Genomic DNA, 12,819 nt, shown 5'->3' on the forward strand with positions numbered 1-12,819 from the left:
ACAAGGTTAAATGAAATTTAACATGTTAAACTGAAAAATAAAAAAAGGTTGTTCAAAAAGTGTCAAAACAAGTTGCATTATTTTTTTTTAGCTTATCAAGTTTTTTTTTTAACTTTGTTTATTGTTAACTTGTTAAATCCATTTTTGTACCTTCACTAGTTTTGCTTTATCTTTTTGGTTCGGCTGTTCCCTTTTTTTCTTCTTTATTCCTTTTGCTGAGAGAAAATATAATGAAGAAATAAGTGCAGAAAAGCTGATGCAGATGGAAGGAAAGCGTGTTTTTTTTTAATGAAGGCTGAAAATGCTTGGCGGAGGAATGGATCTGAGGTGAGGAGATGGTCCTCAGTGAGCGTTAAGCGGGTGATGATGAGAAGAAGATGTTTTTATCGGTTCTCTACACTCACACATACTTTGTTTCAAACACAAATAATATTTCAAAGTGAGAAAACATGAACAGGCTACATGGTTCCACGGAGCTGCTCGCACTCGTTTGGGGGGCGCAGGATGAGTGCAGACTAAAGTGTGCTGGAAGAGATGTTAAGTGTTGGTGAATGTTTACATTCAGGCCCTCATTTAAAGAACACTGATGCTCTGAGCCAATGAAAATGCAAAATGCTCTGAGTGTAAACAGCCGAAAACACAACATTTTGGAGCTTCAGGCTGCAACTCATCAAACATGAGGAGACTAACTCTAGTGGTCTAACCTCTTGATATCTTCTTAACTATTAACCAGGAAGTCAAGGAACTAAGAAAGAAGAAACGTTTCTGTAAGTGCAGTTCAGCAGCACATCATCTGCTTTCTGTATTCTGTGACGGCGCCACCTGCAGGTCAGCCTGGAGTGATCAAATGAGGACAGTGCTTCACGTCTTCAGTGTTTCAGTAGCAACAGGTTTTTAGAAACAGTTTATTTGAACTTTAACAGGAATTTCACTACTGTACAAACCTTGAACTGTACAATACATTTACCAGTTGGACATTTTGGTCACAGTTGACGGTGAACCAGGAATCACACTGATGATTAGTGGACAGGAAAACAGCAGCTGGTTACACTGAACGAGATGTTCCTCTGATGGTTTTATTAATCTGTACTCTGTGGAAATGAAGACTGTGTTTTTTTTTGTATGGTTGCTCAACTTTGGAAAACAGTAAGTGGGCAGTTTCCACCATATTGTGACATTTTAAACATCAAGCTTTCATCCACAGACGTGTTCTCGACAGTAAACATGGTTACATGTGGTGTTACAGTGCTCAGCTGTTTTTGTGTAAAGTACGACCACAGGAGGTCACCATAAACCTGCTCCTCCAGTCCAGGAGGCCCCGCTGGGCCCTCTTACCCCTTTTTCATGAGAATTACGAAAACACACAGATGAAACGACAACGTTTGAATGAGCTGTTTCCTGTTGTTTGACAAAGTTTCAGCCTTTCATTGGCGAATCAGAGAAGCTCCTGAGTTTCTCACAACGTGTGAGAAAAGTTCCTGCAGTGGGAAACAGTCGAATATGCGATCGATAGGAACGTAAAGTCATGTGTCGTCTGCATAGAGTGATCATTTCTCATAAAAAAGTAGAAAGAAAAAAAAAAGGACCCAGTGTGGAGCCTTGAGGGATGCCACAGTTGAATAGACTGGATAAACGGAGCGTCGACATGCTCCTTTATCTCTCGCTCCCCGATATTGCTGTTGGCACAAACAGTGTTTGACACTGCAGCCGTCCTCGTGTCCTCATGGTCAGTTTCCCTGCACGCAGAAACACGGCTGACATTCAGCTCATCTGATTCAGATCCGCAGAAAGAACACAAATAATGATAGACGACAAAAATCTCAATAAAACAGAAATACACTCTGACCATAACAAAGAATGAGTTAAACATAAAATAACTAAATGCAAATAAATACTACCGATAAAATATTCAATTATTACTGTTCAACTGAATTAATCAGAAATGAATTTTAAATAATTTGGCAAAGTTAAAAATATATAAAAAAACAAGTACATTTCTTCATTGAACAGATTAATGTATTATGGATGAACAAAAGAAAAACAAACAATATTATATTCTGTTAAAAACTACATGTAAAAAGTAATTTAGCTCACAGGTAAAATAAAAAATAATTAAATGATTTTAATAAAATCAAAAAATGAGATAGAAATGAATAACATTAAAAGAATGGTGGTTATTTTAATATTAATATGAAACAATAATGAATAGATTACGGGAAATGAATTCTATGCTGTCGGTTTCCCTAAATACTGAAAAATTATATGAAAATACAATAAAGTGTGTGTGACTAATTAGTATAGTTCAAATAGGTAAGAGTTTGCCATACATTTGAATGTATGAACGTTAATAGAAATAACGCAATAAATGTCTGCATTCTGTTGGGAAACATGCGAGCGTGCTGATTGGCTGTGGACTCACGGCTGTGGAGTGGCTCAGTCTGTCGAAGCGAAACTTCAGGTTGGATCTGGGTGAGTTTCTGCTCCTCACATCTGAAAGAGGAGCAGAGAAACCCTGAATGATGCGCGTGCACACACACACACACACACACACACACACACACACACACACACACACACACACACACACACACACACACAGAAACATGAAATTCACACGTTTCAACGACCTGTGGGGCTCCGACAGGCGACCAGCGGAATCGAACATGGGCCCTCCGATGCCGCCTGACACAGCTGAGAGCACAGAGACACAGCTGTCACTAAACTACTTCAGTCGGCAGCTCAGGGCCTATTCACACAGCGGTGATTTCAAGTTTAAATGCAACACTGCATGGAGCCAGTGAAAGCTCAACTTTTGGAAAACGGCTTCCCAAGTGGAAGTTTTTGAAAACTCTGCGACTGTCTGCATTGAACTGCAGTTCACCGCCGTAACGCCAGAGGGCGTAGAAGGACCGGTCCTGGGTGACGTGTGCTGTTCAGTCAGTGGAAATTGTGGAGTATAAATGAAGCTATAGTTGTGTCACTGTTCACATTAGCCAGAGATGCTATTTATCACTCATCTCTGCTTTGAGATGGCGCCACCGTCAGGTTACAGTTTGAACTTCACCTCAGGACGCCTCAGCGGCTGTAAGTCGTCTGCAGGGACGCTGAAGGTGCAGCTGCTGGACGTCGACCTGGAGATCTTACTGCTCTCCCGCCTCTGCTGGATCCTGCACGACAGGAACACATCGTGCATTTTCACACACCTTCACACACACAAAACTGATTCAAAAAGCACTTTTCAAATGGTTTTTCTGCTGAATATGAGACTCAATCAATGCTGACATGAAAAATAACTAATAGATACATAATAATAAGAAAAGTTGTAAAAATAAAAAGAAATAAACAATGGACACATAGAAAAAAGTATTTTAAACAATAAAAAAGACTTTAAAAAAGAAGGAACATTTTAGAAATAATGAGCAACTGATTCAAACTCAGCCAAAAACTGCGTTCTAACTCATGAACACATTCAATGGAGTGTTTATGAACCTCAGTCAGAACACAGCAGGGGGGAGACTCCACCCACCTGTCTCTTTGTCCCGCCTCCGGAGAGCTGGGATTGGACGGCAGCTCTGGCCTCACCTCGAGCATTGGCTGGCAGCTGTCGAAGCTCCTCTGCTCATTGAGGAGGCTGCAGGACGACAGAGGGAGGCGGTGCGGTGAAACAGTCTCAAATGGCCGGAAACCAGCTTTGAACCGGTTTTAGCCGGTGGGGTAAAAGTGCGTATACAACATGAGTGCTCAGGAGTCGTGCAGGACTGTCCCCACACCCAACGTTTACCTCCTGTGGTTGTGTTTCTCCGTCTGGCTGTCGACGCTCAGCAGGCGAGGAAAGAGTCCGGATCGCCTCTTCACTGGAGATTTCACGTTATACTGACACCGAGAGAAAAAAATGTGCTGAGTCAGCGGAGCACAGCGTCACTGAGTGTGAAAATATGAAACTTGTGATGAAACCAGTCAAACACACTTCAGCAGTGGTGTCGTGGCTTCAGCATGCGTGGTGCCGGTTCTGTGATTAGCCTCAGCAGGTTAGCAAGTTTTAACTTGTGTGTAAATTCCTTCATTTCTTTACGCTCACCTCCATGCTGATGTGTGCCAGACCCCCGCCACTCAGACTGGTGGGGAGTCCTGCCCCGCCCCTTGACATGGTCTCCATGGAGACGCTCCGCCCCCTCATCGCCCTCTGAGATTCAGAAAGACAGTCAACCTCAGCGGATGTCAGTGAGCATTAGCTGCGATTAGTCGAATGCTCTGGAAAGCATCTGGACCTTGATGGACTCCAGGAGTCCTCCGTGGGCGTGTCCGTTCTCAGAACGCCCGTCCTCCTCGGCACCCGACGTCAATCCCAGCATGCTCTGGGAGCGCCTCTGCAGCTCGTCATTCAGACTGTCCAGCAGGGCGGCCCGAGTTCGCTCCTGAGCAGAAACACAAACCCCGACAGGTTCACTGAGAAGCACCGACGTCGATGTGACAGCGGTGCAGCCCTCACGGCGAGGCTCCACGGATCAGCGCAGACTGGAGTCTGCAGTGTGTTCGGCGGTTTTACCTCCAGCCGTGCGAAGCGGTCGCTTTTGTAGCAGGCAAGCTCGGCATTGATGAGTTTAGTGAGGAGAAACTCTCTGAACTCTGGGCCCTGAAACCACACAGAAGTCGCTTCACATTGAGTTTTCGTTTAGTCCAACAAACCGCGACAAACCGTATCCTCACCTTCTTGAAGACGGCCGGATTCGGGAGAGGCGGGCCGAACTGTGGGACGTCTTCTCTTGCTGTGACGGACACCTGTCAGTCAAAGAGGAAGATGCTCCATATTTCAATTTATCACCACAAAAAGTCAAATTCAGTGTGACACTTTCAACTATTGACTGATAATGACCAGTCATGCAGACGTGACTGATTTCCAGGCTGTTTGTGAAATGGTGAAAATGGTGACTGAGCACTGACCTTGTAGGAGGTGTTGTCACCGCAGGGCTCCTCCGCCTGCACCAGGACGAAGGCGTGCAGGAAGTTGGAGGCGATCATATCTGGGACGAAGGGCGTGGCCTCTTCTTGAAACACCACTGCCACGATATCATTGCCTATGTGACGCTTTCTCTGCAGCTGTACAGCATTAGCATCACATGTTAGCATGGTTAGCCAAGTGACGTGGGAGCTGATTCATACAGCAGGTTGACTAGAAGCTCAGAGTCCAGTGTTCCAGAGACAGAACGGACCCAGTCCCCATCAGAACCCATACCAAGGTTCTAATACCTGAGGCAGCGACAGACATTCTCCTGAAATCAGCATAAAGGCAACAGAATCCAGAAAATCCAACAGAAAATTACTACAGTCATCGTCCCATCCTCAAAGACGAAACAACGTACCCCGGCATCGACATCCACTGAAAGAAGACCTCTCTCCAACGAACTGTAGGAAGCCACAGGACTGATAATGCCCTCCACAAAATCACCAAGATCCTCCTCCTCTCCTTCAACACTGGAAACTTCAGCTCCTCCATCTTCCTCAGGCGTTCCCCAGGGGTCAGTCCTCGGCCCCCTCCTCTTCATTCATCATCAGACTCGCTGCCTTCCACCTCGAGGAGATGGCTTGACCATCACTGCTCTTCTCCACAAACTTTACTGACTCCACATCCTCCAGAGAATTCACTTCAGCATCCTCCTCCCCAATAAGAAATCCCTAAACAACCTGCCCCCGCCTCCACTCCCACCAAAACTTCTGCTTCTGTCTTAACGACATCATTGCGTTCCTGCCTGAATTCTCCAGATTCTGTGATTTTTTTCAGGTCTCTGTACTGCTGCTCACACACTGTAGGCTGAAATGATTTTCTCTCTGCTCATGTTTCCTCCTGGAGCCGCGGAACGCTGTGCTGTACTTCCTGCTGTGTTATGTGGTGTCAGACTGAATCGTCCTGCTGCCATGCTGCTGAGTCATGTTGTTGTGCCGCTCTCTACCTGCTGGGCGTCGCCCTCGGTGAAGGGCAGCTTGGTGGACACGTGGAACATGATCTCCTGCCGCCTGTGGACGGTGTAGATGGACTGAGACCCCGTCTGGCCGTGGGACACATCCAGACCACCCCGAAACCTGCAGAGATTCCAGACGTGACTTTCAGTCTGCACGTTGAGGCTTTGAAGGGAAACAAACGATGACTCTGTGGTGAGATCTCATTCTGTGAGGAGGCCATCTGTTGCGGCGTTGGCTGCTCTCCTGTTTTATTTTGGTTTTCATTCTGCAGCCGAGTGTTAAAACACAAACCATCTGCAGCAGAAACAAAGCTTTATCATCAGTGTATGAAAAAGATATATCCCGAGCCTGACAGCGCTCAGATCTACAGGACAGACACAGGAGGGGTATCTGTTGCTTTCAAGACTTTTGTAATAAAACGAAATGAACCATAAAACGAACCGACAGGTGAAAATCACAAACCAGCAATCACGATTGGTACGGACTGACGTGTTGATGGAGAAAAACACACACTATGTGTGTGTTTCACAGTCTCACCCTTTAAAGTCCTGCAGCTCCACCGTGTCTCCCAGCATCTGCAGGAACTCTGTGAAGGCCGGCGTCTCTTCGTTGTTCCTGAAAAGCTCCTCCTCCGACACCTGATGGACAAACGCCACGTCACAGAGCGCATCCATCACATCTGCCGCGGTCCACATTCATCTGCCGCGCCCCACACTGACCTGCCCAAACCTCTGGAAAATGACTCCGAACTTGAAGGTGTTGCTGACTTCGTGCTCGTCGTAGGTGACGATCAGCTGCGACGCCTGCAGACAGACAGCGAGGGGTGAGCCCAGTCCACCGCGGCCTCGGCGACGGACTCCGGCGGGCGCCGGCTCACCTTGGGGTAGAGGACGGGGCTGAAACGCAGACCCGCCGCCTCGTCGCACAGCAGCTGCAGCGGGAGGAGAAGCGGACCCATCAGGACTGACCTCGGCTCGGCTCCTGCTCACATCCTCACCGTTCTCACCTTGGCCAGCTCCGGGACGCTCGGGATGTCCGTCAGCTCCGTCAGGGACAGTCTGTGGTAGACGCTCTTCACCCGGGACCTGCAGGGGATGCAGGGGCGTTTCTGTACGTTGTTGTGCTCCCATCCGATCTCTTTGTCAATTCTTTATTCCCCTCTGCGTTGTCATTGGAGTCTCTGATTGATGCATTGCTTCCACGGATTCTAAATGAATGACTGCGAGTGTGTGTGTGTGTGTGTGTGTGTGTGTGTGTGTGTGTGTGTGTGTGTGTGAGATGGTGGGTACCTGACGATGACGTGGAGGTGCTCCTCCTCCTTCTCCTCCTCATGCCTCACGGACAGCAGGAGGTTTCCCAGAGCGCCGGCCGAGCAGCAGAAGTTCAGATGCTCCTGGGAAAGTGAGAGAGGAGGTCAAGTTTCACTGTTTGGTGAAAAAAACGACCCGTTTTGAGTGAAATGTCTGGAAATCAGAGCAGGAGTCAGAGAAGCTTCCTGATCCTCACCCATCATGGCAGTGAACAGGCCAGTAGCTCCTGGGGATCTCACCTTGCCCAGGAAGTGCTTCCGGTACGCCCGCGCCGCCTGGTTCATCTCCTCCAGCCGATACCCAAAATCCTCTGCTTCCCGCTGCCCTCCTCCCCCTCCGTCCTCGACGTCCTCATCCTCACCCTCTGCAGGAGGCGCGGGAGGAGGAGGAGGAGCCTCCGGGTCCTCGATCCAGTACCCTCCGAACTGGGGGAGGATGACCTGGGGGTACGGCGCCCCCTTCTCCAGCACCTGGAAACGCACAGGAAGTGACAGAAAACCCTCCAGTCGTCGGTTCCTGATGGAACGAAAGTGAAGAGTGCGCAGCGCTCACCTCCTCTATCCTGGGATAAGGAATGTAGTCGTCCTGGGAAACAGAAAACACAGGTTTGATGGGTTAGGACTGGGCAGTTTTCAGCTCTGAAAACACTTTTTTTCAGTGAGTGAGTGAAGATCGAAGTGAGCTGATGGATGGAGGAGATGAAACATGAAGACGAACAGATTTAAATCATCCTCCTCCAGTTTCTCTCACAGCTTTTTGTAGTTTTTTTAAAAACTGTTATTTTTCATTTTCCGGTCTCCCTTTGTTCAGTTCTGGTTACATTAGGTCCTTGGTGTTTATTTTTATCGTCTTTTTTTGTCCGGTGAGTACTTTTAGGTTTTTTTAAGCTCACTTCATTGAATTTGCATTGAAGTTTCTCATTTTAAACTTTGCTTTTTCAACTTTTTTTTTCAGACATTCCAGTGTTTTCTCCTGATTGTTAATTTGGAGTTGGAGATAATGTTTGTGAATAGTTTTTTTTTTCCTTTATTGCATTCTTTTGTTGGTTTGTGGTGAATTTTCCGCCTCTTTGAGGGCATTGTTTGTCCCACGTTTGTGGGCATTTCTTGTTATTTTGAGGCCAGTATTTTCTGTTTGTGATTTTTTGTCTTTCTCATTTGAGACTTCATGATTTCCTCTGGATGTCTTTTATTCTTAATTTGTGCTAATTTCTTTAATCAGTATTATTTTGTATATCTTTTTGAGGCCTTTTTGTCTTTTAATTCATAATTTACTTCTTGTGTTCAGTCAGTATTTCCTGACTTGTCATTTTCCATTTTGTTGTTAGTTTCAATGTGTCTTTTGTGTCTTTCTTTTCGTGTTCTCATCAGAGGATGGACGCTGATGGGGATGTGATGACTGAATGACAGATGAATGACGGACCGACGGACGTGCTGGGCGAATGGGAGGGTCAGGGAGTGAGGACACACAGACGTGCCTTCTGTCTCTGAGGGGGCGTCCTGATCTCGGCGGTTTCTGGGACCTGCTGCAGGACGTACCAGAGGACAGGACACGGTTAGGACGGGCTGCCTTTAGTGAAACGTCCTGGACCGGAGACTTGGCAGCAGCGCAAAAACCAGAACACATGTTACTGAGAGGCCAAACAAACGCTGGTTCAACGCCGTCGTTCCCCGATCGTCGTGTCATAAAACCCCAGAGGCCACAATGTTCGGTCCACCGAACTGAAGCTCCTTGAAACTGTCTTACTTCATTGTTTTGTTTATTCTGTGTCTGTATCTAAGAAATAAAATGATGATGTTGTGGGAAATATGCATGTGAAGCACCAGCACATCAGAAACATCAGAAACGTTGCGTTTTTGGGGACTGAGCATTGTTGTTGTGTGAACAGAACCCAAAAAAATGCAACAAAAGTTTTCCATTTTCACTTGTTAACTTGAGCTTCTCTCCATGGATTACTCTTGTCTGAACCTCACTTCTGCTCCCGTCTTCCCTCTGGATCGCCCCTCGGATACCTTCACTCTCTCCAGGACAAGAACGGTTCATAAACTCTCTGAACTGAACTCTTATCTCTGACACACTGATCGGAGACAAAAGAAAGTCGGCTCTTACCTCCATCCTGTCCATCATATCGAAGAAGTGAGCAGACTGCACAGACAAACAAAAGAGAGCTTTATTTTCACTAGTTCAAGCTAAAAACCCAATTTCATGCAAATTACCAACCAGAGAAACTCTAGGCCAAAGTAGACATGATTTAGCCAAGAAACGGCACGATCAGGAAGAAATGGAAGAAAAGTAAAATAAAATTTGCACAAGCTAGCAACCAGAATTCATGCAAAATATCATTCAAACTATGCACATGAGCTACCAATAAAGAAAAACCTAACTTAACCCCCAAATACTCAGATAATACCAAATAGTTCTCTTTAACTAACATTCAATATTCACAAAAACGACTAAAGCTCCAACAAGCTGGAAAGAATTTCATCTAAAACTGCCGAGTCATAGTTTAACACAAATAAAATTGAAAGGGAATTTTATTGAAAATTAATCAACAAAGATGCAATATTGAATTTCACAGTCCGTATTGATGACTCATGATTTGTGGCCTGTGATGTAACAGTGACTCGTTATTCGCTGACTCATGGTTTTCAGTGGGTCGAATGCTGGTACCTTCATGGTGGGGGGTGCGGTGCGGGGGGGCGAGGGGGGGCAGTCTGCCACAGCAACATTAGAGATGGTGAGCTGCTCCTGCTTCCTGCAACGCAGCACACACATCAGACGTCGGGGCGCAGCAACACATGCCAGTTCACATGGTGTGTGTGTGTGTGCGTGTGTGTGTCTGTGTGTTGGCAGTCCATTATGTTTCAGCCCCTCCCACAAGTCTAGTTGCTGTTGTTGCCATGGTTACATCTGGTGTCCATCAAGAACAAAAAGCTGACGGAACAGCCAATCAGGCCACTGTTTCTGCAGATTTCTGTTTGATCGCAGGTATTGGTGATTCCTGCTCCAAAATGTTCAGTCGTGGTTTAATAGATAATGTTTAATAGCAGAATTCTCATAAATGACCATCGTAACTTTGCCTGAAAACTCAAGTCATGACTTGAATCTCGATGAGTCACGATTGGCTGATATTGACGACTGATAATTGATGATGGCTGATTACTTTGGACTGAAACTCGTGATTTATTACGAGATGTGAGTCTGAATAGTGCTGACTCATCATCTGACTCAACCATCGATGTCTCATAATTTGGCCTGAATATTGATGACTCATGGTTTGACATAATACTATTCCTAATTTGTACATCACCTACTTTATATGGTGATGAGTCATGGTTTGACTGGACTCATCAATCTGAATAGATTACACTCCAAATGACCTGAAAACTGACGGTGTGATTAAATACCGATGAGTCATGATTTGACTGGACACTCTTTTAGTGTTTTTACTCCATTCAAACGCTAATTCATCTGAATTTGTTTTTAACAAATGTTAATATGACTCATGATTTGATACGATCATTTGATTGGAACGTTGAGTATTGATGACTCATCGTTTGATAAGGCTATTTATTTTTTGGTGACTCATTAATCTGACAGATAAATGGACACGGTTGATTCTGGTTTCGTAATCTTCAGTTTTCCCTTTTTACTCTATAAATCCAAATGAACATCACTGAAGTGACACTTTCACTGAGGAGGGATAAAAGTGGAGCAGCCGGAGGGCTGATGGCCTCGCGGCGAGGGAGAAGACCTCACATCGCTGCTCGGGCAAGGTCACAAGAGACAGACTGGGAGCGAGAATACCAGAAAGAAAAAGCAGACTCAGTCTCCTAAGACTACATGAGACTGTTCATTTTTATAATTTGCAAAATCTACTTGTCTAGACTGGCTTTAAACTTGGCTTCAGACTAGTTGTTAGTCTGTGTATAGACTGCTTCTAAACCTGCTCTCTGTTTGTGTGGACTGTGGGGCGGAGCAGGAGTTCATCCATCGACATCCAGCCTCCTCCGAGTCAGCATGTAAACTCACGGTGAATGGATTTGTGATTTCAGGTCACAGCAGGAGGCTGCTGCACAACCTGGGGACATCAAAGCTACTCATTTACATTTAAAGTGACCCGCCGGATTACCGCAGCTCACCGTAGCACCAGCCAGGACCCGATGGAGCCACCGAGGAACTAGAAGACCAGCTGACGGGAAGTCAGGCTCTGTCAGTCGGTCAGTCAGTCAGTCAGGTGTAACTGGATAGGATTTAAATGGATTTAACTTTTAAGGCCCTTTTCATGCTGGCTGATTGTCAATCACATTCACCCATTCGCACATACATTTACACACTAGGTGGGAGGATCAAACCTTCCGAGGACCATCCTCTCTTCCACAGTGGCTTCTGCTTGCCCGTGTGGATCTGTTGGGTTTTCTCTGTAAAAGTGTCTAGAAATGACTGCGTTGCATTTGGTGCTATAAAATAAAGCTGAACTGAATTGAAAGAAGAAACCCAGTTTGTTGATTAGCCTAGACCGAAAGTGGAAGTCCCACCCGGGCAGCCGGGCCGGCTAGTGGCTAACAGCTAGCAGCTAGCCACTAGCAACTGCAGCCGTCTGACCAGATGTCAAAAAGCAACCTTCACTTCCTCGCCACTCCACGTTTGCCAATGAGACATTGAACAACTCTTTCTCGGTGTGTCTGCTTCCTCTAATTCACACCATTGGCTTTTGTTTGCTGACTACCCAAAATGCATTGCATTGCTGGCTGCTCGAAAGTCTGCTAGCAGTTTTCAAGGGGACCACAGTTCCCTTGTCTGATCTGGGTTCAGGGGAGCTTTCACACATGACCAAATGAAGCAGAATTTCCTAAAATGTCCCTGAAGTGGACTCTGATCCGGATCAAACAGGGCTGGTGGGAAAGCACCCTAAGGTCCACATGATGGACTGGAGCAGCGCCTAACGGAGTGATTATTCTGTTCTCTTTTCTTCTACTAACCTGTGAATACACTGATACACATTGGTGTGAAATTATAAACTGTTTGATCTGTTTTTCTTTACAGAGATTATAGGAGTACTATTAAAGAAATGTGAAAGTATGACAGAAGCATCTCAGAAGCAGTTCCACGTTATGCCATGCTGCTATATGGGTGTAATGTCCGCCACGGCCTGAGGGGGCGCTGGAGAGGCAGAGAGCAGCTGGTGTTGGAGGCCCCTGCTGCTGCTCATGCATGTCAATACTCCCCAGCGTGAGCAGACGATTTATAGAAAATCCGTGCTTCTTGCACCCCCCCCGGTCTTTCTTTTAATATTACATTCATCAGGTGGCCGATGAGTCACTGCTCCCGGCGCCCAAAACAAACAAACAACACTAGAAACAGCAGCAGGAGAGCAGGGACGAGAATGGCTTCTGTTTCCAGACATACCATCTTCACAGAGGCACACACACACACACACACACACACACACACACACACACACACACACACACACACACACACACACACACACACACACACATACACACTAGTCTGTATTTCTATTTTCATGCAGGCGCTTGCTGACATT

The 12,819-nt window shown here is 46.1% G+C and overlaps 1 protein-coding gene across 1 annotated transcript in view; it reads right to left on the minus strand.

Moving 5' to 3' along the window:
- Window positions 1-1,601: 1,601 nt before the first annotated feature.
- Window positions 1,602-12,819, minus strand: part of LOC115395794 (rap1 GTPase-activating protein 2-like) — a 19,953-nt gene continuing 8,735 nt past the window's right edge. The window contains exons 3-24 of the mRNA XM_030101444.1: window positions 9,939-10,023; window positions 9,378-9,413; window positions 8,746-8,793; window positions 7,821-7,853; window positions 7,508-7,738; window positions 7,248-7,351; window positions 6,965-7,043; window positions 6,836-6,889; window positions 6,678-6,761; window positions 6,496-6,596; window positions 5,949-6,078; window positions 4,942-5,097; window positions 4,708-4,779; window positions 4,547-4,633; window positions 4,269-4,415; window positions 4,079-4,183; window positions 3,782-3,873; window positions 3,527-3,631; window positions 3,065-3,167; window positions 2,628-2,691; window positions 2,420-2,490; window positions 1,602-1,736 (exon numbers count right to left, since the gene is read on the minus strand). Coding sequence (XP_029957304.1) covers window positions 1,728-1,736; window positions 2,420-2,490; window positions 2,628-2,691; window positions 3,065-3,167; window positions 3,527-3,631; window positions 3,782-3,873; window positions 4,079-4,183; window positions 4,269-4,415; window positions 4,547-4,633; window positions 4,708-4,779; window positions 4,942-5,097; window positions 5,949-6,078; window positions 6,496-6,596; window positions 6,678-6,761; window positions 6,836-6,889; window positions 6,965-7,043; window positions 7,248-7,351; window positions 7,508-7,738; window positions 7,821-7,853; window positions 8,746-8,793; window positions 9,378-9,413; window positions 9,939-10,023 — 1,996 coding nt within the window. The 3' untranslated portion in view covers window positions 1,602-1,727. The remainder of the gene's footprint in view (window positions 1,737-2,419; window positions 2,491-2,627; window positions 2,692-3,064; window positions 3,168-3,526; window positions 3,632-3,781; window positions 3,874-4,078; window positions 4,184-4,268; window positions 4,416-4,546; window positions 4,634-4,707; window positions 4,780-4,941; window positions 5,098-5,948; window positions 6,079-6,495; window positions 6,597-6,677; window positions 6,762-6,835; window positions 6,890-6,964; window positions 7,044-7,247; window positions 7,352-7,507; window positions 7,739-7,820; window positions 7,854-8,745; window positions 8,794-9,377; window positions 9,414-9,938; window positions 10,024-12,819) is intronic.

This window comes from Salarias fasciatus, chromosome 10 (assembly GCF_902148845.1).
Source record: "Salarias fasciatus chromosome 10, fSalaFa1.1, whole genome shotgun sequence".
NCBI classification, from domain to species: domain Eukaryota; kingdom Metazoa; phylum Chordata; class Actinopteri; order Blenniiformes; family Blenniidae; genus Salarias; species Salarias fasciatus.